The sequence below is a fragment of the Notechis scutatus genome, chromosome 7, assembly GCF_049901735.1.
Source record: "Notechis scutatus isolate UNSWTSFEM ecotype Mainland chromosome 7, rNotScu1.2, whole genome shotgun sequence".
Lineage (NCBI taxonomy): Eukaryota > Metazoa > Chordata > Lepidosauria > Squamata > Elapidae > Notechis > Notechis scutatus.
Window position 1 is genome coordinate 24532228 of NC_142015.1, and position 26842 is coordinate 24559069.

The 26842-nt window shown below is 44.9% G+C and overlaps 1 protein-coding gene across 2 annotated transcripts in view; it reads right to left on the reverse strand.

Annotated features, from left to right (window-relative positions):
* Positions 1 to 1297: 1297 nt before the first annotated feature.
* POU2F3 (POU class 2 homeobox 3) overlaps positions 1298 to 26842 on the reverse strand; it is a 71148-nt gene continuing 45603 nt past the window's right edge. Inside the window, exons 4-13 of one of the 2 annotated variants that reach the window (XM_087970156.1) lie at positions 22543 to 22647; positions 18391 to 18493; positions 14942 to 15024; positions 12405 to 12587; positions 11332 to 11473; positions 10107 to 10243; positions 9034 to 9195; positions 6083 to 6140; positions 4640 to 4772; positions 1298 to 2956 (exon numbers count right to left, since the gene is read on the reverse strand). In XM_087970156.1, coding sequence (XP_087826282.1) covers positions 2917 to 2956; positions 4640 to 4772; positions 6083 to 6140; positions 9034 to 9195; positions 10107 to 10243; positions 11332 to 11473; positions 12405 to 12587; positions 14942 to 15024; positions 18391 to 18493; positions 22543 to 22647 — 1146 coding nt within the window. In that variant the 3' untranslated portion in view covers positions 1298 to 2916. Of the gene's footprint in view, positions 2957 to 4639; positions 4773 to 6082; positions 6141 to 9033; positions 9199 to 10106; positions 10244 to 11331; positions 11474 to 12404; positions 12588 to 14941; positions 15025 to 18390; positions 18494 to 22542; positions 22648 to 26842 lie in introns of both variants that reach the window. The other variant, XM_087970155.1, reaches the window with a different exon arrangement.

The window sequence follows — 26842 nt, forward strand, 5'->3', positions numbered from 1 at the left end:
AATAATCCAAAGACTGCATTGAATGCAAGTGCAGAAATTTATTAACCTGCTTATGTTAAAATTACACAGATTGGTAGCGTTGAATTGAAACCTCTTGCAAAGCTTTCTTGTTAATCAAGAGAAGGCAACCTGTGGGGCCTATCTTCCCATTTACACCTCTCCCAGCACCCTGAGATCACGCCACCGAATATTGGCAGTGACACTGCGATGACAGGAATTATGCAGAGTACTGGTCAAGGATCTGTGTGCCGAAAGGCAGGGCATTCTCTCTCTCTCTCTCTCTCTCTCTCTCTCTCTCTCTCTCTCTCTCTCTCTCTCTCACACACACACACACACACACACACACACATATGGATCTGGCTCTCTCATTTGCAAACCAGGACAACTTCACACTTTACCTAAATTTATAGGTATCCCAATTTCCCCCCCCCTCCTTTAAAAGAAATTCTGAAAGCAGGGCTGGAAAGCCATCTGAATCAATCAATCAATTTTTGGGGGTGGTGGTGAAGAATGCAGAATTTTCCAGCCCATCCTCATTTCCCTCCCCAGCAAAGAGCTAACTCAAATAACAACAACAACCCTTATAGCGTGAGAATCGTTTACTTCTTCGAGAAACAAGCAAAACAACTGATGGGGTGGGGTGGGGCCCTCTTGCTCCCTCCCGGTCAGTCACCCTACAGAGGAGCCAACTTTTGAAAGGTGTGAAGTCAGAGAAGGCTCTCGCCTTTAACAATCTCCTGCTAGGTTGATACGGCAGGGGGCAGAAGCATGATGTTTTAAGGAATAGCAGCAACAGGAGACACGAAGATAAGCAGAGCGGCTTAAGTCTTTCCCTTCAGCTATTTTTTTTTTTTAAAAGAATTCATGTTCCTTCTCTCCTTCCGCTCCCCATTCCACCTTCCTGCAGCTTCCCCCCATCTCTTTTCCAGTCTTCAAGACCTCACCAGAAGCATCTCACTCTAAAGCAGCTTTCCACAAACTCACAAAAGTTGAGGGATTCCCGCAAGGAAAGAAATTAGTGTTCCAAGGAGAATCTCCAGTCCCCTTCTAATTGGCTTCAGCAAGGCTTTTTTCCCAGAGCCACTATGGCAGGATGGACTTCTATTCCCAGAATTTCTGAGCCAACATAAACTTCAACTCGCAGAATTCCTGAGCCAGCATGGACTTCAACTCGCAGAATTCCTGAGCCAGGATGGACCTCAACTCCCAGAATTTCTGAGTAAACATGGATTTCAACTCTCAGAATTCCTGAGCCAGCATGGACTTCAACTCGCAGAATTCCTGAGCCAGGATGGACCTCAACTCCCAGAATTTCTGAGTAAACATGGATTTCAACTCTCAGAATTCCTGAGCCAGCATGGACTTCAACTCGCAGAATTCCTGAGCCAGGATGGACCTCAACTCCCAGAATTTCTGAGTAAACATGGATTTCAACTCTCAGAATTCCTGAGCCAGCATGGACTTCAACTCGCAGAATTCCTGAGCCAGGATGGACCTCAACTCCCAGAATTTCTGAGTAAACATGGATTTCAACTCCCAGAATTCTTCAGCCAGAATGGACCTCAACTCCCAGAATTTCTGAGTAAACATGGACTTCAACTCCCAGAATTTCTGAACCTGCATGGCTGGTTCAGGAATTCTGGGACTTGAAGTCCACAGATTGTAAAGTTGCCATGGTTGCCTGCTCCTGTTCTTCCCTATCATGTAGCATTGCAAACTTGGAAAGTGGAGGAACGGAACCGGAGCAGAGAGACGTGGCCCTAAATGAAGCCACACCTGGAGAATAAAGTTGAGTTCCTAATCCTCACGAAGAGGCCGCCACAGAGAGGAAAGGTATTTCAAGATAATTTCAGAGGGGGTATTCAGCCGGTTCTGAGAACTGGTAGTAGAAATTTTGAGTAGTTTGGAGAACCGGCAAATCCCACCTCTGACTGGCCCTGCCCCCATCTATTCTCTGCCTCCCATTGAGTCCCAGGTGATCGGCTGGGTCTTCTTTGGTTGCCCTGCACAGGAGAACGGAGCTGAAAAGCAGGTTAGTGGGGTGGGGAGGGAATGGGGATTTTGTAGTATCCTTCCCCTGCCACGCCCACCAAGACACGCCCACAGAACCGGTAGTAAAAAAAAAAAATTAATCCCACCACTGCCAAGTACATCTTATTCTACAAACCCCACCCTTCCAAAACACTAGCAAAGCAAATGCTTTTTGGGGGGGCTAAAATCTCCACATTTCTGCCCTGCAGAAATCCCACATGCGCCAGGTCCATGGGCCATCCCTTGGAAGTCTAGAGATGCCGCATCGCTTTGTCCACCCTGTTGCTTCTCAACCTCGCCTGGCTACGGATTCTCGCCCCGATAGACCTGCAGAACAAACAAACAACCCCTGTCCCCACCACCCCATGCTAAAATAAAAATAAAAATATGCACTTCAAAATGCTGAGTAGATAACGTGAGATGTCCCTCGCACCGACAAGGGAGAGGAACAAGGTTCCAGAGGACCGCTCAATCCTTAAATGAAATAATTTGGGCAGCCTTGGCTCAGATTAGGGAATCTTCAAGGGCCTGTTTGGACCTAGAAGGGACATCTTTTCTGCAGAAGATGCTGGCAAGCTGGTGGGCTTAGAGGGGAATGGACGTACGCACCACACAACGCCCTCCCCTCCCTTTCGGATTGAGGGAGGGACCCGGTGTAGCTTGAGTCTCTTTGAGAGTTCGGTTTGCATCTCTCGGCGGGAGGTTTGGCCTTGCCCAAAGTCATCTGTGCCAATGTGCCAAACGTTTGCTTGAAGAAACACCTCCCGGAAGAGTCGTGCATGGATAGAGGTTGATGTCTCTCCCAAATTTTTTCGTGGTTTTTTTTTTTTTGGTCTACAAAGGAAAAAAACCAGAGAGCTATGGATGCTCTTCCCGAGCGATGCTTTAATGGAGGTAAGTAGGCTGGTTCCATCGATACCATGATCTGAAACACACAAAGGCAACACTTGTCAGAGTATATTCATGAACTGGAATAGAGCTTGGTAACAAGGTCAGCTAATGAATAGGCATAGCAACTAAGTCAGCCAATGAGACCTGTTTGGAAACTGAAACTAGAAGTAGCCTAGGCGTGGCTTTATATTAAGCTCTGCAGCTATGTTGAGCTTTTGAGTCTGTCTATTGAAGGTGAAATTGCTTCTTTCCTCTGCTTGCCTGCTGAACTAAAGTGAAACTGATGTCTGTTTCTGAGCTCCTGGCTTGGCTACTGAAGCTCTGCACTTGCAACATGTTTATTGCTGTTTGAGTTTGCTCCCTGCTGGAGAAATCTACAGCTGGTTTATAAAATCTACTTATTATGTTTATAAAGATGTTAAACGAAGCATCAGCCCTCCGTGTTTACTTTTCTGGCGCTGAATTAACGCTGCAAAACTCTGAATAACTCTGGAAGGTGGGCATCTCAAGGGCACCATGGAAGAGGACCAAGCGGGCAATGATGCCTGGTATGGAATGGCCAAGACTCCTCCCGCCACCACAAGAAAACACGTTAGTACTGAATCACTCAACGGCAGGGAAACAAATTTAGAAGGGCGAGCTATAATTTGTGCCCTCCCATTGATTGGTTTGCTTCAACAATTATCTCCTGCTTTTCATTCAAGGGAATGTCTACGTTCTTCTCCCAGACTCTGCCAATTTGCTCAGAGAAAAAAGAATGATTTTACCAGGTGTAGCTAGCATTTCAGTGGTTAGCCATCATAAACCTCAATTACGTAAACTAACTAATATTGGAAGACTATTGCATTCTTTAAGAGATAGCTCTCAGTTTGGTCTAGGCACCAGGCTAGAAATCAGAAGATGGTGAGTTCTAGTACTGCTTTAGATGTGAAAGCTGGCTGGGTGACTTTGGGCCAATCACCAGGAAACTGGGAGTTTTAGTTCCACCTTAGATGTGAAAGCTGCTTGTGTGGCTTTGGGTCAATCACCAGGAGACTGGGAGTTTTAGTTCTACCTTAGATGTGAAAGCTGCTTGTGTGGCTTTGAGACAATCACCAGGAGACTGGGAGTTTTAGTTCCACCTTAGATGTGAAAGCTGCTTGTGTGGCTTTGGGTCAATCACCAGGAGACTGGGAGTTTTAGTTCCACCTTAGATGTGAAAGCTGCTTGTGTGGCTTTGAGACAATCACCAGGAGACTGGGAGTTTTAATTCCATCTTAGATGTGAAAGCTGGCTGGGTGACTTTGAGTCAATCACCAGGAGACTGGGAGTTTTAGTTCCACCTTAAACATGAAAGCCAGACGGGTGACTTTTGGCCAGTCATCAGGAGATTGGGAGTTCTAGTCCTACCTTAGACATGAAGTTGGGTGACCTTGGACCAGCTACCCTCTTGCAGCCTAACCCACCTTACAGAGTTATTGTTGTGTGAAAAATAGGAGGAGGAAGGACTATTAAATATGTTTGCCACCTTGAGTTGTTTATAAAAATAATAAAAGTGGAATATAAATAAATAAATTTGAAATAAGCATTGGACTGGGCATTATCTTGGATGTGTTCCCTGGGAGCAACTGGCAAGTTTCCTACTCATCCGTCTTGTCTCTCTTGGTCTTATACCCAGAATCCTCTTGTCCCACAGAATAACAAAATAGTAACGTCCATCCTCTCCCTGCAGCCTTACCCAGAAGAGTTGAAACTGGATGAATTGATGGCTACTTTAGAGTTACTCTGAGGCATGTTGGGATTGTTGGTGTGAAGTCCTGCACTGGGTGATGAGGACCGGCTGGCATGGCCAGGAGAACAGGAAGAAGACACTAGGAAGTAGAGAAGAACATTAAGAAAAATCAGGAAGCACAAGAGATGTCAGGCTGTGTGTACTCACTTTTTTTTGCACATGAAAAATACAATTGCTATATTAGTGTCCTCATAATTTCTGAAGTCCTGCAGGTCAAAGACTGTTATAGTGGCTGTTTTAACTTCATAGAGGCCATCCATCCATCCATTCATCCATCCATCCCATCCCACATCCATCCATCCATCACATCCTCATCCATCCATCATCATCATCCATCATCTATCATCATCCATCCATCCATCCATCCATCTATATCATCCATCTATCCATCCATCCATCCATCCATCCATCACCATCCATCCATCCATCCATTCATCCATCCATCAACATCTATCCATCTCTATCCATATCATCCATCTCATCATCATCATCCATCACATCCATCCATCCATCAACCATCTATCCATCATCATCCATCCATCCTTATCCATCATCCATCATCATCATCCATCTATCCATCATATCCATCATCATCTCATCCATCCAATCATACCCATCTATCCATCTTCATCATCCATCTCATCCATCCATCCATCCATCCATCCAACCATCATATCCATCTCATCCATCCATCCATCCATCATCCATCCATCCATCCATCCATCCATCCATCATCCATCACCACATCATCCATCCATCCATCCATCCATCCATCCATCCATCCATCCATCCATCCATCCATCCATCTATCCATCTATCCATCTATCCATCCATCCATCCATCCATCCATCCATCCATCCACCCATCTATCCATCTATCCATCTATCCATCCATCCATCCATCAACCCATCTATCCATCTATCCATCTATCCATCTATCCATCATATCCATCTATCCATCCATCCATCCATCATCCATCCATTCATCCATTTATATGTTGCCCATCTCACTATATAAAGCAAAATGTGTAGGTAGGATCAAGATGGCATCCAGAAAGAGGTTGCAACTGTTATCACTGGGCTTAAGTGAAATTGTATGCAAAAAATTAATTAGTCAAGGATTTGACGATACAATTAGAGTTGTCATCTGGATTTTCAGCTCCTGCCCCTGACGTTTAACGCTAGATCAGTGAAGACCTCAGAACCTGGGGTTACTAAGATATTGAGAGATACCGTTCTCACAAGCCTAAAATGCCTGAAAAATTCCAGGCAGTTTCTTTTGATGATGCAGTGTACAAATGTTTTGAAAATAAGGATAGAAAATGAAGCCAGGCTTACACAAATGCAACAAAGCAAACAACAACAATAGACCATTCTTGGTAGAACTTACCTGCACCATGCATGGAACTATGGGCAGAAAGGGGACCCAATGACCCTGAGGTAGAAACCTGCAAAAGAGGTGGAGATAAATTTGGTTGGTTGACTTTAGAAGTTCTGGGCTGTAAAGGTTGTCCAGTCCTGAGCTTCACACATGGCACTTGAGAAGAAACCATGACTTCCTTGTCATCTAAGGCCAATCAGAGACTTGTAGCCCAGACAGGACTGTTCTAGAGCAGACACTTGAGCCACATGCTCTCCGGGACAGTTCAGCAGAGTTGCTCAATCCATTTGCATGCAGGGGTTTGCTGCTTTAACCTTCTGCATTGCCTGACATTGAAGCTGGAATGGTTGGGTTTGTTTAGGTGCCCAACTCTCAAACTCAACTAATAGCAGTAACTGTGACAGGGATCTTGGAGTCTTAGTGGACAACCAGCTAAATATGAGCCAGCAGTGTGCAGCAGCAGCCAAAAAAGCCAATGCAATCCTAAATTGCATTAACAGATGGATAGAATCAAGATCAAGGGAGGTACTAATACCACTCTATAAAGCCTTAGTAAGACCACACTTAGTACTGCATCCAGTTTTGGTCATCACACTGTAAAAAAGATGTTGAGACTCTAGCAAGAGTGCAGAGAAGAGCAACCAGGATGATGAGGGGACTGGAGGCTAAAACATACAATGAACAGCTGCAGGAACTGGGCCTGGCTAGTCTAGTGAAGAGAAGGACCAGGGGAGACAGGAGAGCAGCTTTCCAATATTTGAGGGGCTGACACAGAGAGGAGGAAGGGGTCAAGCTATTTTCTAAAGCACCTGTAGGCCAGACAAGGAATAATAATGGATGGAAACTGAACAAAGAGAGATTCAACCTGGAAATAAGGAGAAATTTTTCTGACAGAACAATCAACCTATGGAACAGCTTTTTTTTCAGAAGTTGTGGGAGCTTCATCACTGGAAGCTTTCAAGAAGAGACTGGACTGCCATTTGTCAGAAATGGTGTAGGGTCACCTGCTTGGTGGTGGGGTGGATTAGACGACCTACAAGGTCCCTTCCAACTCTGTTAATCTGTATGTGTCTTAGAAGATGGGCAGGAAGCAGCAGGCATGAGTCACTGGAAGATGCCATTGCCAGTGACTCAGGAAAAAGGTTCCAAGTCTTTTAGTGACTCAGAGCCAACATGGAGCCCTTCTTGCTGGCAACCTGTTGAGGAATCTAAGACAAGGAGCCATGCTGGCTAGGGAACTCATATCACACCTGGAACAGGTGAGGGGGGGGAAGAGGAGAGGGGGAACTCCCTTCCAGTCTATCAAGTTCTTCTCTTGGTCACAGTTTCACTTGGATGCCAGTCCTTTCCTTAAAGTCATCCTTATTGCTGCTGCACCATCTTTGGAACGGGAATGTTGCACATAGGTGGACTTCCTGACTGGCTGGCTGGCTACACATGTGGCCCCTCCCAGGTGTCTGGCTGAATCGCATTTGTCCCGGAGGCTGCTGGGAATTGTAGTGCGGCAGCATCATGGGGATGGGGAAATCGGAGTTTTACACCTAGGGGGTGGGATTCTGCCAGTTCGGACTGGTTCGGGTGAACCCCTTTGCTTCGAAGATCAGCTGGCAGTAAAGTGGTTCGCTGCGACGAGCATGTGGGCCCATGCGCCCACCCCGGCTCTTTCCTGTGCTTTATTCCCTTTTTTAAAAGAGCATGGCTGCTTCGACCGGTTTGCCATGCCTCAACTGTTTTCTTCGCAAGGACTACAGTAGAATGTAAGTATTGGAGCTTATTTAAACATGGAATGCGCGTGCGATCACCGAACCGGTTGTTAAACCGGCGGAATCCCTCCCCTGTTTCCACCACTTCACAAGGAAAATGTAGAGCTGTAGGGTAGTCCTACTGCAAATGTTGAAGGGGAAGGGAAGAAACGATGGAAGCCTTCATTTATGGCTGGTACCTGATGAAGACTGAAAGCAAGAGCCATCTGGGGTGCAGCATCTGCACGGACCATGGCACAACCACAACCAAGGAATCTTCCCTCTCCTCCTTAAACCCCTGATGGGGGCCTTCATCTCATTCCCAATTTAGGATGAGATAGGTTGAGGTTGTCCTGAGCGGATCTCTGATCTTGAACTGAGTTCCTTCTTTCCCTCCCTCCTTCCCTTTACCTTTTCTTTTTCTCTCTTGCCTTCTCATCCCTCCCCTTCTTTCCTCTCTCTCTGTCTCTCTCTTTCTCCCTACCCTTTTTTTTTCTCTCTTGCCCCTCTCTTTCTCCTTCCTTCCTTCCTTCCTTCCTTCCTTCCTTCCTTCCTTCCTTCCTTCCTTCCTTCCTTCCTTCCTTCCTTCCTTCCTTCCTTCTCTTTATCCCTTTCCTCCCTCCCTCCCCTTATCTTTTCTCTTTTTCTTTCTTACTTGTCCCTCCTCTCTCTTTCTCTCTCCCCCCTCTCCTTTTATCTTTTTCTTTTTCTTTCTTGCCTTCTCATCCCTCCTCCCCTTCCTCTCTCTCTCTCTCTCTCTCTCTCTTTCTCCCTACCCTTTTCTTTTTCTCTCTTGCCTGCCCCTCCCTCTCTCTTTCTCCTTTCCTTCCTTCCTTCCTTCCTTTCCTTCCTTCCTTCCTTCCTTCCTTCCTTCCTTCCTTCCTTCCTTCCTTCCTTCCTTTTTCTTCTCATCCCCTCCTCCTTCTCTCCCCTTCTCTTTTTCTTTTTCTTTCTTGCCTTCTCATCCCTCCTCCTCCTTCCTCTCTCTCTCTCTCTTTTCTCCCTACCCTTTTCTTTTCTCTCTTGCCTGCCCCTCCTTCTTTCTCCTTCCTTCCTTCCTTTCCTGCCTGCCTGCCTGCCTGCCTGCCTGCCTGCCTGCCTTTTTCTTCATCCCCTCCCTCCCACCCTCCCCTTATCTTTTCTCTTTTTCTTTCTTGCCTTCCCCTCCCTCTCTCCTTCCTAGAGGGAAAAAAAGGGGACTCAGCCAGACCTCCTTACCAGTCTGGAGTTGTAGAGGGGTGACTTTATGGGGGAGGGCATCGGACAGCTGATACGTTTTTCCTTCTGCCTTCGGTTGCAGAACCAAACGCGAACCACTTCTTTTTCCATGGCCAACTGTTCTGCAATCAGGGCTATCTCTTCCGAGCTGGGCTTGGGGTTCTGCTGAGAGAAAGTCAACAGTAAGAACGGACGGAAGGGCGGAGAGGAGCAATGTTTCTCCTTCTGCAGGCTTCGGTGCAGGGCTGGGCTGCTGGGGGTTTGCAAGGGTTCAAGAGAGCCCCTAGCTAAGACTCTGTGCAGGTCGGAGAACCCCCAAATCCCACTCCTGGCTGGCTGGCCTCACCCACCCCGCCCCGGCCCCTCCCAGGAGTCCCCGCGAGACCCGTTTTGGATTCAGGTAAGGACAGGGCCCACGTGCTTGGAGACGGGGAAAAACAGGCCTCCCGGAAGTTTGGGAAGGCTGGAAATGGGCCTGTTTCTGGCTTCCAAAGAGCCTCCGGAGCCTGGGGAGGCTGTTTTTGCCCTCCTGGAGGCTTGAGGAAAGCCTCCGGGCCCCAGAAAAGGCAAAAACATCCCACCACCACCGTGGTGCAGGAGGCCAACTAGGCCACGCCCACCATGGCCACACCCACCCAGCAACCAGGCAGAGAACCCTTTGCTAAAATTTTGGAAGTCCACCCCTCTTTTGGTGCTAAGGAGATGACGAAAAGAAGGAGTTGAGTCCTATTTCCAGGGCCCCTTTGCCTGTCCACTTTACAGAAACCGCTTTCCGTTGAGGCAAAAGGAAAAAAGGAAAGCGGGAGAATTGAATCTTCTACATCTCCAAGCTTCTCTTCTGGCGACTCACTTGTTCTTCAGGCTGGAAATAGTCCTGAATTAGTTGAAAAGAAGCCAGATCTCTCCCCCACTGGCCCATTTCCTACATCCTGGCTTATCTCTTGTCTATGGTGTCTTTCCGCTTATCCTTGCTGGAAAACGTGTGGCCAATAATGATCAATTTTCATTTTGCTTCGAGCATCCCTGCCAGGACACCTGCCTATTTCCCACAAGGAGAAGATAGCCATGCTTACGTCCTGGAACCGTTTCTCCAGTGTGGAGCGAATGTTGGTCTCGATGCTGGTTCGTTTTTTCCTCTTGCGCCCGAACATCTCACTTACGGAGGGGTAGGAACTCGGGCTGCTGACAGACGAGTCCAGGGGGGAGGATTCTATGGGGAGAAGAGGCAAGCCAATTTTTATGTATATTTTTTTGCAATTCACTCGATATAATTTTTATTTATTTGCTTATTAGATTTGTATTGCCATCTATTCGCAATTTTATTGGAAAGAGTCCCTTTGTTCCATCGGAATGTGACAAAAGGCCGATCTGAGTCTGTCACTGTGTATTTTTCTGGACCGTTAAACAGGACATTTCAGCAAGAGTCCTAAAGATTACCAAAAAAATTGGCATATTCTATGATTTTCTGGTGGGAAATCACCCCATTCCTTTATTTCGTCTGTATTTTGGGACATAAGGGTGTATTTTTCAACATACTTTTCTGTCCCCTAGTGGCTCATTAGGTTCATCACCGTCACACAATCCAGTTGGGCTTAAACACAACTGCAAACCTTTCCTTATCCACCAGAAGACTTTGAGAATGTTTAAATGCATCGAATGGGCACATGTTCTTAGGGACGTTCTGTAGGGCATTGAAAATGTGCTTCCCTCCCCCACCAACCCCCTCCCAAATAATTGAAAATGTCCAATGAACAAAGAGTTAGAAATGGAAGAAGGCAGAACATTGTTTTCTTTTAAAGACCTTGTTATTTATTTATTTATTTATTTATTTAATTTATTTGATTTGCCAATTGTTTACAAGATAATAAGTATAAGTGTATACATAGTTGTGAATACATGAAATGGGTACATATAAGAAAAATAAAAGAATAAGAGAAACAACAGGACAGGGACGGTAGGCACGTTGGTGCGCTTATGCACGCCCCTACAGACCTCTTAGGAAAGGGGTGAGGTCAATAGTAGACAGTCTAAGGTTAAAGTTTTTGGGGTTTGGGGAAGAGACTACAGAGTCGGGTAGAGTATTCCAGACATTGACCACTCTATTGCTTTGGGGTGGAGTTGGGGGCAACTGAATGGAGCTGAGCATTTGTTGGCCGGATAATATCTGCCACTCCCTAGGATTGAACTCCAGGCCATATTTGCTGTGAGCTCCACTTGGGTGTCAGGAAGGGCATCCGGCCAGTAAACACTGCTCTGAAGAAGGCGGAACATTAATGAACCCCTTAAATATAACCGTACCTGCATCACTCAGCCACTTCTCCAGGAGTGGTTTTAGCTTACACATGTTCTTGAAACTCAGGTTGAGAGCTTCAAAGCGAGAAATGGTAGTCTGGCTGAAGTCATTTCCGTAGAGTTTCCCCATAGCCAGACCCACATCGCCCTATGGAGAGGAGAAGATGTCAGAAACCTGGGAGAGTGAGGCCATGGATTTATTAGCTGAATATTGCCTAGGGTTCTTCTCTGGGCTTATTCTGTCCCTTCTGCAGGAGAATCATTCAATCCAAGGCCATCTTCTTTTTGAGTACATTAAATATTAATTATACTGGAGCACATCATTGCAATAGAACGATGTAATAGGGTTAACTATGCCTGCTAATTATACTCGCTATTATAATACTGTAAAGCCACAATTAATCTTTCTAAGGAGCATGTGGGTACAAATTAGGCAAAAAACTAAATAAGTGAAAAATTAATTAGAATCAACAAATTATACCTTTGTTGTAAAAAAAAAAAAGTTCTTCATTGATTAATCCACAGGTCGTTTACAAGAGCAAGGAAAGGAAAGAAGGAGGAAAGAAAGGGAGGGAGTAAGAAAGGAAGGAAAAGATAGGAGAGAGAGAAAAGGGAGGAAGAAGGAAGGAAGAAAAAGAATGGAGAGAAGGAAGGAAGAAGGCAGTAAGGGAAGGAAGGAAAGAAGAAAGGAAATAAGGAAATGTGCAGGACTCAATTTAAGCAGAGTCAAAGGCTTGAACCAGTGGCATCTACAGAGAAAGTCCAAAAAGTCAAGATAGTGGGTGTGCCTCTTTCACTGAAACTTTGGCCCTCTTTTCCATGCCTTGCACTTGTGTGTTTACTGGTATTTAGAGTATAGAGTAGAGTAGAGTAGAGTAGAGTAGAGTAGAGTAGAGTAGAGTAGAGAAGAGAAGAGAAGAGAAGAGAATAACAGAGTTTATTTGATTGCTCCTCTTAGAACAGAACTGAAAGTTTGCCCTCTGGTGCCAATGCACTGCTCTGGTTGGGAGCAGAAAGTTTTTTTCCCCCCTGTAGTTGAAGGTCCATGAATTGTCCAGCTGGCCTGAGACGCCTCTCACCTGCGTAAACCCCAGTTTGATGCGCCTCTGCTTAAAAGTCTTGGCAAATTTTTCCAGCTCTTCCAAATCATTGGCTTCATTTGTTTCCATGGAGGACGGCAAGTGTTTGGCCACTTGTAAGTGCTGTGGGGCCTCCAGGTGAGGCTCCAATGATGACCCTGGGTGTCCAGGACGTCCCACTGCCTGTTCAAATGCAAGTCGTTGTGGAATTGTCATTACATTGCAGCCCCATCTCATTCTTTTCCAACCCTTGACAACCTGTTCCAGAATTCCCAGCCACATGGAAGAGCACTCCATTAGGAGAACATCATGGGTTCTAGAGCAGCAGGCCAAACCACAGAGACATTAAACTTCTGATGCTCCCACAAACCAGCTACTACTTTTCAGTCTCTCTAGTTCCTAAATGGTGCCATCGTGGATGTTTATCAAAGTTGGATCTCATTAGGATTAGGGGATCTTCATGGAGATTCTCCATCATCAAGGTCCTGGTTGTACCAAAGGCACCTGGATTTTGTGGTTTTATTTTCCTTGAAAGCATTTTGCTTCTCATCCAAGAAGAACTGAAGAAGCTTCTTGGATGAGAAGCAAAACATTTGCAAAGAAAAAAATCCAAAAAGGTCCAATAGTCTTTGGGAAAAAGCACCTTTGGGATAGAATTAGGAGGGTGTCTATCAGGAAACTGCAGGATAAGTAGGATAAACTGAAGAGCTGAAAAACATCCCAGAAAGACAGGGGTGGCATTCTACCGGTTCAGACCGGTCCTATAGATTCGGTTGTTACGATTCTGCACAGTTCGGAGAACCAGCACCCCCACCCTCCACCTGCCACTCCCCTCCCTGCTCAGTCAGTCCTTAGTGCGCATGTGCAACAACGCACACATGCCCAACACCGCTGACTGTATTCTCCCCTGCCCAGTCACCCCTTAATGTATCTCTTTTTTTCCTTCCGACGATCAGCTGTTCCAACGATCAGCTGTTCTAACAATCAGCTGTGCTGGGATCCCCCTCACTGTCTTATTACTTTGTCCAGGAGGCTTCCCTGAGGCCCAGGAGGCCAAAAAACAGAGCACGGGGGGGAGTGCTACAAAAAAATAAAAATAAAAAAGAAGCTATGCCCACCCAACCACATGACCACTCCCACCTCACTACTCCCACCTAGCCATGCCCACAGAACTGGTAGTATAAATATTTGCATCCCTACACCCCTGCAGAAAGAGTAAACCCATTTAAATAATATTGCCAAGGAAGCTCCTCGAATGGAGTTTCCTACAGTCACCAGGCATCCAACCCAAGTTAGATAAGTTTTTTCTTTGAGTTCCATGATCTTAATCCTTCAGGTATTTTAATAAGCTCTGCGGAATTTCAGAAGCAGAGACAGACACTGAGACAGACAGACGGACACAGAGAGGGAGGCAGAGACAATGCATTTAAATTGTGAGCAGGGAAGCGGTTGTGTCAATCCTGGCATGGCAACAGGATTATGAAGCCACCAGGTGAAAGATTGCATCATGGGCAATTCTTCTAGGATTGGGGATACGCTTATAGAATTTTAAAAAATTTGAAATCCCAAGGACAAATTTGGACAAATCTTCAAAATATGGGCTGGAATTACAGATCGAATTTGGTTTAAAATAACTCAGGATAACAAGGTTGGAAGGATTTGGGTATGGCTAGTCTAGAGAAAAGAAGGACTAGGGCAGAGGTCTCCAAACTTGACAACTTTAAGACTTGTGGACTTCAACTCCTAGTATTCCAGGGATAGGGTCTCCTGCTTGAGCAGGGAGTTGGACTAGAAGACCTCCAAGGTCCCTTCCAGCTTTATTCTGAATTTCGAATTTAGGAAGGGACATTGGAAATCTTCTGTGACTGTATGATTGTAACTTGATTGCTTGTATCCTTATGATCTATATTGACTGCTTCCTAGTATGATTTGATTGCTTATTGTACCCTATGACTATTATTAAGTGTTGTACCTTATGATTCTTGACTCTTGACGAATGTATCTTTTCTTTTATGTACACTGAGAGCATTTGCACCAAGACAAATTCCTTGTGTGTCCAATCACACTTGGCCAATAAAGAATTCTTCTTCTTCTTCTTCTTCTTCTTCTTCTTCTTCTTCTTCTTCTTCTTCTTCTTCTTCTTCTTCTTCTTCTTCTTCTTCTTCTTCTTCTTCTTCTTCTTCTTCTTCTTCTTCTTCTTCTTCTTCTTCTTCTTCTTCTTCTTCTTCTTCTTCTTCTTCTTCTTCTTCTTCTTCTTCTTCCTCCTCCTCCTCCTCCTCCTCCTCCTCCTCCTCCTCCTCCTCCTCTTCTTCTAATTCAACCCCTTGCTCAAGCAGGAGACCCTATTCCACTCTCTTCTTAACCCCCCCCATGACGGAGGCACCCACAAGTTCTGGAGACAAGCCATTCCACCGGTTAATTGTTCTCGCTGTCAGGAAATTCCTCCTTAGTTCTAAGTTGGTTCTCAGTTTAACCGAGTTTCATCCAATGACAACCCTTGTAATGACAACAGGAGCAAGTCAGTGGATGGGACTTACCTGAGATGCTAAGCTGTGTCCCTGCTGTGGAAGCAGAAGTCCACTTTGCTGCTGAGGGAAGGAGAGAAGGTTCGATTGGAGAGCTGAAAGAGATGGAGAAAAATTCGGTCGGATGCTTTGGTTCCACCAAGCCCAACCCACTGAGGACATAAGTCAAGGACCTACTTGTCTAGCATCTACCCACCCCACATGTTACATCACATCTCCCACCCCTCCCAGCCAGGTTGGGGCAAGTTAAGTCAAATGCCACAATCCCTGTCTCACAGGCACGTGGCTGGGACAATAAGACAATTTGCTGGAGGCGACTCGACGACAAAGATGAAGCAACAGCTCCTGAAGTCATCCACGCTTTGAATTGCTTGCCACCAAACAGACAAATTGGCTGGTGTCTTCCTTCTCCTCTATTAACACCAGGAACTGTTGTGTGAAGCGAAAGCAGGTTGGGTGCATTTATTAAAAAAAGGGCAGCACAGCAGAATCTTCAGCTATGGCTTGAACTCTACTGGTTGCACAACATGTGTGGCAAGTCGAGATGGCTCACATTTCAGCTGCATTTCGGCTGGCACCATCATTTGTACTTTTTCACCCATCTCATCTCCTTCAGTGTAAGAGAGTTGGAAAGGACCTTGGAGGTCTTCTAGTCCAGGGGTCACCAATGTTTTGGACCTCAGGGACCACCAAACCATAATTTTAAATCCGGTGGACCAGAGACCCTGAGAAAATCCTAAAAAAAGTCTGCAGGAAAATTCCCCACCCCGTTTTCCTACCCATCGATCTTTCTTTATTTGGGATCGCAGGATACTGTCTCCAGCTCCTTTCTCAGAGGAGAGAGAGAGAGAGAGAGAGAGAGAGAGAGAGAGAGAGACTTTTGGCTTCATGCAAGGAAAGCAGCAGAAGCAGCAGAAGTCTTTCTTTCTCTCCCCAAACTCTGCCAGAAATGAGTCTTTGCCAGCGCAGCCTCTTGGAGCAGGAGGCCGTGCAGGGTCCAAAGACTCATTTCCGGCAGAGTTTGGGGGAGAGAAAGAAAGACCTTTGTTGCTTTCCTTGCATGCAGCCAAAAGCAGAAGAAGGAAGAAGCAGAAAGAAGCAACCTGGTGGCCAGGTGAGGCACGTGGGGTGAGTGGGGCAAGTTCCCCCCCTCTGCCCTTTCCCTCCTCCCCTCACTACCTCGTGTTGTTCGCAATGCAAGTGACACAAGCCTTGTGTTCCTGAGGGCCATGTGGGCGGCACAGCCTTGTGTTCCCGTGCAGCCTGGATTAATTGCTTTGTGGGGGACATTTCTCTGTGGACCACCAAAATTTTCTCATGGACCACCAGTGGTCCCCAGTCCACCAGTTGGTGATCGCTGTTCTAGTCCAACCCCCTCTCAAGCAGGAGGACCCTATATCATTTCAGACAAATGTTTGTCCAATCTCTCCTTAAGAACTTCCAATGTTGGAGCATTTACAACTTCTGGAGGCAAGTTGTTCCACTGGTTAATTGTTCTCACTGTTAGGAAATTTCTCCTTAGTTCTAGGTTGCTTCTCTCTTTGATTAGACTGAGACATTTTCTCAAATTACGTTTCTGCCCTGGACTCAGTTTCTTTTATCCAACAGCTGTCTTGCTAGCAATTCTTCCCCCGTTTCTCAAAGCTATTCCTTCTACCCATGAGAGAGGTGAAAACCGAGCCAAGCGGCATGCAACACACCAGGGTGTGTTGGAAAGCATATAACAGAATAACAGAGTTAGAAGGGGCTTTGAAGGTCTTCTAGACCAACCCCCTGCTTAGGCACTTTTGACAAATGGTTATTTAATCTCTTCTTAAAAACTTCCAGGGTTGGAGCATTTACAACTTCTGGAGGCAAGTTGTCCCACGGATTAATTGTTTCCACTGTCAGGAAATGTCTCTAGGTTGCTTCTCTCCTTGATTAGTTTCCATCCATGTCCTGCCTTCAGGTGCTTTGGAGAATAGCTTGACTCCCTCTTCTTTGGGGCAGCCCCTGAGATATTAATTGTTCTAACTGTCAGGAAATTTCTCTTGAGGTCTAGGTTGGTTCTGTCCTTCCTTCTGTCGCTGAAAAGTGAGTCACCACGAATTAACTTTGCGTTGCTGCTCCTGGTCTGCGCAATCCTGATCTTGCGCCTCCTTCAGCAAAACCCTCACTTCGCTCCTGATGTCATGTCTCCAGAGGAAAGGAAACAAAACAGAACTGTTGAAACCACCACAGGGCAGGAACTGGTTTGAGTTTCATGTGCCTGGAAACTTGCAAATCAGGGGCACGCTTGTCAGCACAATTAGACTCACAAGCCCTGCTGTGGCTCTGGAAAGGCTTGGTAACTGCTCCACACCATTGTTTAATCCCTTTACAACAGTCGGGACAGATAGGATCTAAATGAGTCAGACGTAAGGAAAAAAAAATTAGCCCCATGGCTTTGCTTCCGAGCTGTAGGGTGACTTGTTTCGGCCTATCTGGGTCTCTTCCTGTGGGGTGGGAAGGGTTTGGGCAGGGAAAGATGAGTGGCGATATCATCCATTCCCCAAAGAAGATTGACAGTGGCTCATGGAACTGTGGCTCCGTGGCTCCAGGCATCACAGCAGACTCCTGAACTTTGGCTCTGAAACCATTTGCTTTTTCAAGTCGTCGGAGATACCAGGAAGCAGAAGAAACAACCATGCTGAGCTGGCCACTCCAGGGCAGGAGAAATGAGCTCTTTGGTGGATCGCCCAAATTCTTGGTCTCAGTGGGCTGGGTTGCTGGTGATCTTGGATTCTGAAATGCCAGATCTTTTCCTAATAAGACCATGTTCATCCCTAACCTGATAGCGAATGAGCAAATACAGCTGTTGTGTTATCAGAAATCTGGTTGGGTAAAGGGGCAATGTTGTCCTCACGGAAATAAGATCTCCTGAACTTGAGGTCCTTCGGTAGTCTTGAGATTAAGGCTGGGTAGAAGGTGTCTATCTGGGACCAGGGATTCTGCTGCAAGTTTGTCGAGGGGAATTTTTGAAAGGTGGGTGTTCTCCAAGCTGGAGAACATCTGGTGTAGCTATCTTGCTATCCAGGAGAGTCCCTGAGAGGTTTAGCAATCATCACTGGAGCAGCTCCACTTTCTCCTCTATGCTGCCGGGAAGCTCCCGGAAGGATCAAAAGGCTTTAGTTAAGCATCTCCTGAACAAGGTTGATTAGCTGTAGCCTGGAGGAAACCTTGGACTCTTGGACCTCTGAAAAAGGTGAAGGAGCTCAAAGAAGTAATTCTTGACTTGAGGGTCTGGTGGTATATCTCAGGACTAGGGAACAGCATCTACACCGGGGTTTCTCAAACTTGGCGACTCCAAGATGCATGGACTTCAACTCTCAGACTTTAAGAAGTCCACACATTTTAAAGTGGCCAAGTCTGAAAAACACCTTATAGACATCAGACATAGACATTATAGACACCCAACCAACATCTAGAGATGTTCACCTTACCTTGTTGTCCTGCTGGGCCTTGAGAAAGCAAGAATAGTGGGACAGACTGCATAGGCCCTGGGACTTGCACGAGTTGCTGCAAAGTATGAAGAGAATTCACATTCTGAAAGAGAAGAAGACAAGTCAGGTACTAGGACACCTTTCCACAGCTAACCCATCACTGGGCAACTGTCCCTCTTCTGCTTTCTGCTTTCTTCTCTTCCTCTTTCCCAAATAACAAGACATTCGTAAATGGTGTGGTGGCCCACTGGCAGCTGACAGAGCTGGCAGCAGAGCTGGACACTAGTGAGGAGGCTGAGGAGGAACCCAGGCCATTCCTGGAGGCTGAGGAAGGCTCAGACAAGGGCTCTGCATCAGAGGCAGAGATGGGGCCAGGGCAGGATGGCAGTCATCAGCTGCCTTCGGACAGCAGTGAGGTGGAGGAGCAGCTGGAGCCGGTTCCCAGCCTGCACATGCACAGAGCTGCCCAAAGAAAGGCACAATTAAGAACTTAGGTGGACGATGAATGCCTCCTCCCCTTTTGCTTCTCTTTTAATCCTGATGGGAGGGGCCATTCATCACCCACCTGCGGCCTTACCCTCACATCGACCCTGAGTTCTTAATTGTGCCTTCCTTTTGGCAGTTCTGCGCATGTGCAGGCTAGGAACCGGTTCCAGAAGCTCCTCTGCCTCACTGCTGTCTGAGCCCGAAGGCAGCTAACTGATGGCTGCCAGCCTGCCCTGGCCCCCACCTCTGCCTCTGATGCCGAGCCCTCATCCAAGCCTTCCTCAGCCTCCAGGACTGGCCTGGGTTCTTCCCCAGCCTCCTCATTACTGTCTGAATCTGCTGCTGGCTCTACCAGCCACTGGCAGTCCACAACAAAGGCGTGGCCATGGCCAACTTGCTTTTAGCTTGAGGATCAACACTGGAAGACCAGGCCATACAGCCCTCATTGAACCAAGCCATTGTTTGTTTAACCAAGGTCTTTTTTTAACAGATAACAGATAATCAGAGTTGGAAGGGACCTTGTAGGCCAACCCCCCACCCAAGCGGGAGACCCTACACCATTTCTGACAGATGGCAGTCCAATCTCTTCTTGAAAGTCTCAAGTGATGAAGCTCCCACAACTTCTGAAGACAACTTCTGTTCCATTGGTTGATGGATCTCACTGTCAGAAAGTTTCTCCTTATTTCCAGGTTGAATCTCTCCTTGTTCAGTTTCCATCCATTATTCCTTGTCTGGCCTACAGGCGCTTTAGAAAATAGCTTGACCCCCTCCTCCCTGTGGCAGCCTGTCAAATATTGGAAGACTGCTCTCATGTCTCCCCTGGTCCTTCTCTTCACCAAACTAGCCATGCCCAGTTCCTGCAATTGTTCTTCATATGTTTTAGCTTCCAGTCCCCTAATCATCCTGGTTGCTCTTCTCTGCACTTTTTCTAGAGTCTCCACATCTTTTTGCAGGATAACCCCTTTCTCCTAATCCCAGACCGGGTTCACACAATACCCGAAAGCCAAAACAAGCCAGGCTCTTTGCCTGAATGCCTGGGCTTCTGTATTGGTCTGGCTTTCTCAGAAAGGTGTGGCCCCAAACTCTGATTCTGAATGTGACACAAGGAGTGGAAAATATTGAGGCATTATTAAGCATGACTGGAGAGTAATCATCTTTACTTGGTTTAATTTTAATTAAATTTAAATATAAATGAAAGGCAGACTAAATTTAGTTCTCTGGTCCCGCCCTCTTTGGGGGAGAGTGTCCTTTTTCCACTCAAAGGCTAAATTAGATCTTGGACCCAGGAAAGGTGGCCCATCCCTCAAAAGTTAGGACACATTATAGTTTCTTTCGCGTAGTAGAGGCAGTCCTCGAGTTACAACAACAACTGAGCCCAAAAGTTATGTTGTTATGCGAGATGGTTGTTATGGGAACTTTGCCCTGTTTTACAACCCGTCTTGCCACAAAATCACTGCAGATGTGAACTAAGTTACATGGTTGTTAGAGAAATATGGCTTCCCCATCGAGTCTGCTCGTCAGAAGGTCACAAAAGGGGAACCACGTAACCCAGGGACCCAGCAACCGTCATAAATATGAGTCAGTTGCCAAGCTGGTCCGAATCTTGATCACGTGACCATAGGGATGCTGCAATGGCCATAAATATGAGTGAGTTGGCCAGTATCTGAATTTTGATCACCTGCCCATGGGGTCGGTACGGCGGTCGTAAGTGTGAAAAAACGGTCATAAGTCACTTTTTCCAGTGCCATTGCAACTTCGTACGGGTACTAAATGAACTCCTTGTAAATCGAGGACTATCTGTACAATCTGCTATCCAGCTGTACTATTTTTTAAATTTTTATTTATTTTATTTTGTCAAGCAATTATTAGATAACAGGTATAAGTATAGACATGGTTTTGAATACATGAAATGGGTACATATAAGAAAAATAAAAGAATAAGAGAAACAATAGGACAGGGACGGTAAGCACGTTGGTGCGCTTATGCACGCCCCCTACAGACCTCTTAGGAAAGGGGTGAGGTCAATAGTAGACAGTCTAAGGTTAAAGTTTTTGGGGTTTGGGGAAGAAACCACAATCAGGTAGAGTATTCCAGACATTGACCACTCTGTTGCTGAAGTCGTATTTCCTGCAATCAAGTTTGGTGCAGTTTACCTTGAGTTTGTATCTATTGTGTGCTCTTGTGTTGTTATGGTTGAAGCTGAAGTATTCACTGACAGGTAGGACATTGAAATGTATGATTTTATGTACTATACTTAGATCGGACCGAAGGCGGCGTAGTTCTAGGTTGTCTAGGTCTAGAATTTCGAGTCTGGTGGCATAAGGTATTCTGCAACGAGTAGAGGAGTGGAGAACTCTTCTTGTGAAATATTATTCACAGGGCTCAATGGTTGTCCGAGAATGGTTGCCTTGGGCAAAGGGTTGGATTAGTTGACCTCCAGTCCTATGATTCTAAGATTATAGATTATAGAGGAGCAAGAGCTTTTCAAAGTTGCATCTGGAACCTGACTTACAAATGCCGATAGCCATAAATGCCCAGGCCGAAAGCCATGTCTTTTGTCCATGAATTCAAGAAAGGCAGTTTGCATTCACGTTCCCCTTAAATCTTGCAGCCTTCTTGGATAACATCATGATGAGAAAGTAAGAAATATATTTCGACTAGCTGGATACCTATGCTTCGCTATGAAACTATGTGGTTGGGTTTAGTTTTTGGGGAGGAAAATAAGAAAAAAAATTGTGCCTCTGCCTACCAACATCCATCGGCATTCATCTGGCTAGCGTCCTGTCAGTGTGTGAGAGAGTTGAGGGCTGTTTGGAAACGGAAACATGGCAACGGAAACAGTATTTGCCGTGTGAGCAAAAAGGAGACAGCAAGGAGTCTGGGCATGGCTTAGCTCAACTGTTCTGTACTAAAGCTGCTTGGTTGTAAAACCGAAACTGAAACTCCACTCCTCTGCTTGTGTTTTGCCTTTGGAAGAGATTTCTTTTCAGGTGGGGAAGGGGAGTAGAACTCCTTAGCATCAGAGCATGTTAATAATAATAATAATATAGGAAATACTCTAAATGCTCTGATGGTCATTTCGAAAAATCCTTTCTTAGTGAGCACCTAGAAGCCAAGAGGAAAATACGTGCCAAATTTCAAGTTTGTAGGCTTTACGGTTATGGAGATTTTGTGACAATGCGTGAGTGGTATTTCACACACACACACACACACACACACACACACACACACTCCACGCCATGCATATAACAATATAACACTCCCACTTAAGTGCATATCTAAATGTCTATGGCTAGATTCTCAGTCATCCAGGCTTTTTCAAAAGGCAACTGGACTTTCTTTGTTTTTCCTTGAAGACCTTTCACTTCTCATCCAAGAAGCTTCTTCAGCTCAGTTGAAAAAAGCACCTTTAGGACAATCCTTCTTAAGCGACAAATAATCCTCCAGAAAAGATCCCATCCCTAGACTTTCTTCTACTTATGTAACCAGAATGTCCTTCCTGCCATCCGTGTTAAGATGGCTCAACCGATTTCATTCAAACGTGGATCAGAGTCAAACTATCTTAGACTAAAGTGCTCCAAGGGCCTTCAGAACAGACCTCCTAGGAAACCCCTATTCTTGAACTTGTCCTCTGGGCTTGAATGTGTGAAGAGTGCTATTTCTTACCCCAGGAATTTGTCCTCCAGGCATCATGGAAGATCCTTGGGCTAGGTGGCCTATTCTGGAGGAGAGGGATGTTTGCAAGGACTCACTGAGGTCTTCTGTTTTAATCTGAAAGGGAGAACAAAAGAAACCCTAAAGAAAAGAAATCAACATCGAACATATCACGTACATATCAAACAAGATCACGTGAAGGGTTAATACCACTTTATAATGCCTTGGTAAGACCTCACTTGGAATCCTGCATCCAGTTTTGGTCACCACGATGTAAAAGAGATGTTGAGACTCTAGAAAGAGTGCAGAGAAGAGCAACAAAGAGGATTGGAGGCTAAAACATGAAGAACGGTTGCTGGAATTAGGTATGTCTTGTTTGATGAAAAGAAGGACTAGGAGAGACATGATAACAGTCTTCCAATATCTCAGGGGATGCCCCAAAGAAGAGGGAGTCAAGCTATTCTCCAAAGCACCAGAAGGCAGGAAAAAGAAGCAATGGATGGATTAGTTAATCAAGGAGAGAAGCAACTTAGAACTAAGGATAAGTTTCCTGAAAATGGGAACCATTAAACTTGCCTCCAGAAGTTGTAAATGCTCCAACACTGGAAGTTTTTAAAAAGATGTTGGATAACCATTTGTCTGAAGTGGTGTAGGGTTTCCTGCCTAGGCAGGGGGTTGGACCTCCAAGGTCCCTTCCAACTTTGTTATTCTACTCTATTCTATATCTGAAAAGCACCAAATTGGAGAATATTATGTGATGGCATCAACTGAATTGCTGCAGGATTGCAGTCTAGTCAAAGTGATTGGATTGCTCTTCGATTTATGTCGGGACAATTTATAAAGCAGGGGAAAAAAAATTCTCTAGGGAAGGGAGCTTTAATGCCTACATTTTCATGGAGATCTCATTTCTCCCCCCCAGATTGATTTCTAAGGAAATATTGAACGTTCACTCAAGAGGTTTCCAGCCAACTCTTTTCACAGAACCACTCTTCTTATGAGATGCTTCAGATACCATTAATTTGTGTCTTTAAAAAAAAAAAAGCCATTCCAACATTTTGCTTCTTAAACCACCCTTAGTTGGAAGGCCGCTTGCAATCCTGACTCTGAAGTAATATCCTGTCCGTCAGGATGTCCTCCCACCAATGATATGAATAGTCATAACATTTGAGCAATGACATCCAGATGCACAAAATATCATCATAGCTTGTGCCAGACAGGTCTATAAAAACCACTTTGTATAATCTCTTTGGAAACAAAGTCAAATGTTTCTCTAATGATGAATGCATTGAGAAACAGAGGATAGAAAAGACAACAGTTGGTCCAAAGCATTTGAGATGTTTTCACAAGTTGTGGGTGCTGCACCACTGAGGATTTTAAGAAGAGATTGGGCAACCATTTGTCTGAAATAGTATAGGGTTTCTTGTTTGAGTAGGGCATTGGACTAAATCCCTTCCAACTCTGTTATTCTGTTATTTTGAGTTGAGTTGGGTTCAAATTTATGAACCAAACACAAAACAACCTTCTCCCTATGTTCCCAAAACATGTTTTATGGAATATTTGCACACAGAAACCAGCCCCTAGGCACCCAGCTGGTTTGTCCTTGATATTGGATGATAACTATGACTAATTACCATTGAACAATAGATGAAGAATTGGGGCAAATTGAACCAGAAACTGTTCATGTACAAGAAGAAGATTGGTGTAGTTTCTCAAACTGTCTTCCCCTGTGTAGGTTTCTCCAACCATTCTCCTTATGTCCCACATGTTTTTCTTGGAAGAATCCATGTAGTTAAATTTTTGCTCCTTCCAGATTCCTCTGGAGAAGGAAAAGAACAACCAAAACGACTAGAACTTGACTCTATCCCATAGGGGAGCAAGATGTCCCCATTTAGTACTGTTGAAGAGAAGGTACTTCAACCCTCTTTGACCTACTCTAGCCTGGTTGAAGATGAACGACACAAAAAAGGACAGAAGTTAGTCTCCTGCAGCAAAACCCAGCTAAGATGTTTGTGGAGCGTTAAAGAATGCAAAAGAACAAAGCAATTTTTAAATTGGTGAGCCTTTAAGATGTCATCAAGTTAGTTTCTCTGTTTGTTTGGCTCGCAGCATTTCCTCTTGTCATTCTACTTAAGCATATGGTGCTCAAGGCAACCAGGGTTGAAACCAAAGAGAGAACAAACAAGTTGAAAGCTCAATTAAATAATCATCCACTTAAAACTTAAAACAATAATTATACAATAAAACTATCATCAAAACCACCTAAAAGGATAAATGGCAAGGATTGCACCTTGATATCCTCCCTGAAGATCTGGTCCAATGAAACAATTGTTGATAAGAGTTTACAATTAATTCTAAATAAAAGTGCTGTTACTTTGCTGGTGCATACTTATTGTGGCCAAATAAATGTTTCATATATATATATATATATATATAAGCTCTATACCTGTGCTTCGCTACAAAACTATGGGATCGGGCTTAGTTTTTGGGGAGGAAAATAAGGGAAAAAAATTGTGCCTCTGCCTACCAGCATCCATCGGCATTCATCTGGCTAGCGTCCTGTCAGTGTGTGAGAGAGTTGAGGGCTGTTTGGAAACTGAAACAGTATTTGCTGTGTGAGCAAGAAGGAGACAACAAGGAGCCTGGGTATGGCTTAACTATTCAACTGTTCTGTACTAAAGATGCTTGGTGCTGTGAAACTGAAACTCCTCTAAGTGCAATTATTAAATCAAATCTTCGGCTCTTCTGTACTGATTAATGAACCCGCTTTGTCTGAAAAGAACACCATCATTTTGTGTGATTAAACAAGTTCATGATCAGATACTTCTGCTCCCAAGCTCTTTCGACTTGCCCGTCATTAATCTAGGAAAATTTTCTTCAGTCGGTCGGAGTCAGCAGAACTCAGCAAGTTTATCCATCGTTGCAAAACAGTAAAACACGAAACACGCATTCCCTCCTCCTTTTTCAGCAAACTGCAGAGTCATCCTTCCTAGAGGTGATCGTTCGTTATATTCAGCTTTATTCCAAGTCCCGTATGAATGTATTCATTGGTAACCATCAGAAAGATCTTTTATTCACCAAGATATATGCGGGAAGGTCATTTATTCACCTAAAATGACTGAAGTCTACTCTTGCCCCAAATTGGCTTTCACTGGGTGTTTTTTGGGGGGATAAATGCATTTTTTTTGTTATTATGCAATGAATATTTAACCTGGATCAGCCATTTGGGAGAAGGTGCACACGTCCGATTAAAATATATATATACTCCTATTGCCAAGCACGCTTTTCCAATGGCTTCCTTGAAAGCTAACACACCTTTGGAAACAACGGAGAAGTTTGCCTTTATCCAACCAACTTTTGCAAAGTTATACAACTGTCAGAGGGAAAAAAAGAAAGAAAAAGGCTTATAGTTCAAATCAGAGGCTGACACTGAATAAAACACCGAATAAAACAATATTATTTACTGGAGTTCAAATCCATGCATTGATACATGCTCTTGGGATGGATGATGCAAGGAAAAAAATTGTTTGCTCTAATTCCAGGGCAGGCTTGCCTCTTGCCACCTGGTTTCATCTCTCTGAAAAAGCATGCTGTAGGCCCTGAAATCTGGCACTCCAAAAAAGTAAAAAAACTGCAGAAAAATCAGAGAAAAAGCATCTCCCAAGCCATTAGTACAGTACACCCCAAGACCAGCAGAGGGCGAGAAGAGTTTTAATAGACCGTTGGCAAGAAAAAAAGAGGAGATAATTAAATTGTACCAACACTGTAGAGTGTTTGGCATGCTAAAAAAAAAAACACCCTGTAAAACATGGAGAAAAGCCCTTTTATGGCAGGGAGGATACATTGCAGGAGAGAAAGAGAGAGAAAGAGGAGAAAGAAAAAGAGAAAGAGAAGAAAGAAATAGAAAGAGGGAAAGAAATAGAAAGAGGAGAAAGAAACAAAAAGAAAGAAAGAGAAAGAGGAGACAAAAAAGAAAAAGTGGAGAAAGAAAAAGAGAAAGAGGAGAAAGAAAGAAAATAAGAAAGAAAGAAAGAAAGAAAGAAAGAAAGAAAGAAAGAAAGAAAGAAAGAAAGAAAGAAAGAAAGAGGAGAAAGAGGAAAGAGGGCGCTCCATCACTGGAGGTTTTCAAGAAAAGATTGGACAGCCATTTGTTTGAAATGGAATAGGATTTCCTGCTTGTGTAGGGGGTTGGACTAGAAGACCTCCAAGGTCCCTTCTAACTCTGTTATTCTGTTACTCTGACTACTTGTATAGAGTTGCGGGATATTGATCTCTCGATCAGGGCATGAAGGCACATTAAAACACCTCCAAGGCA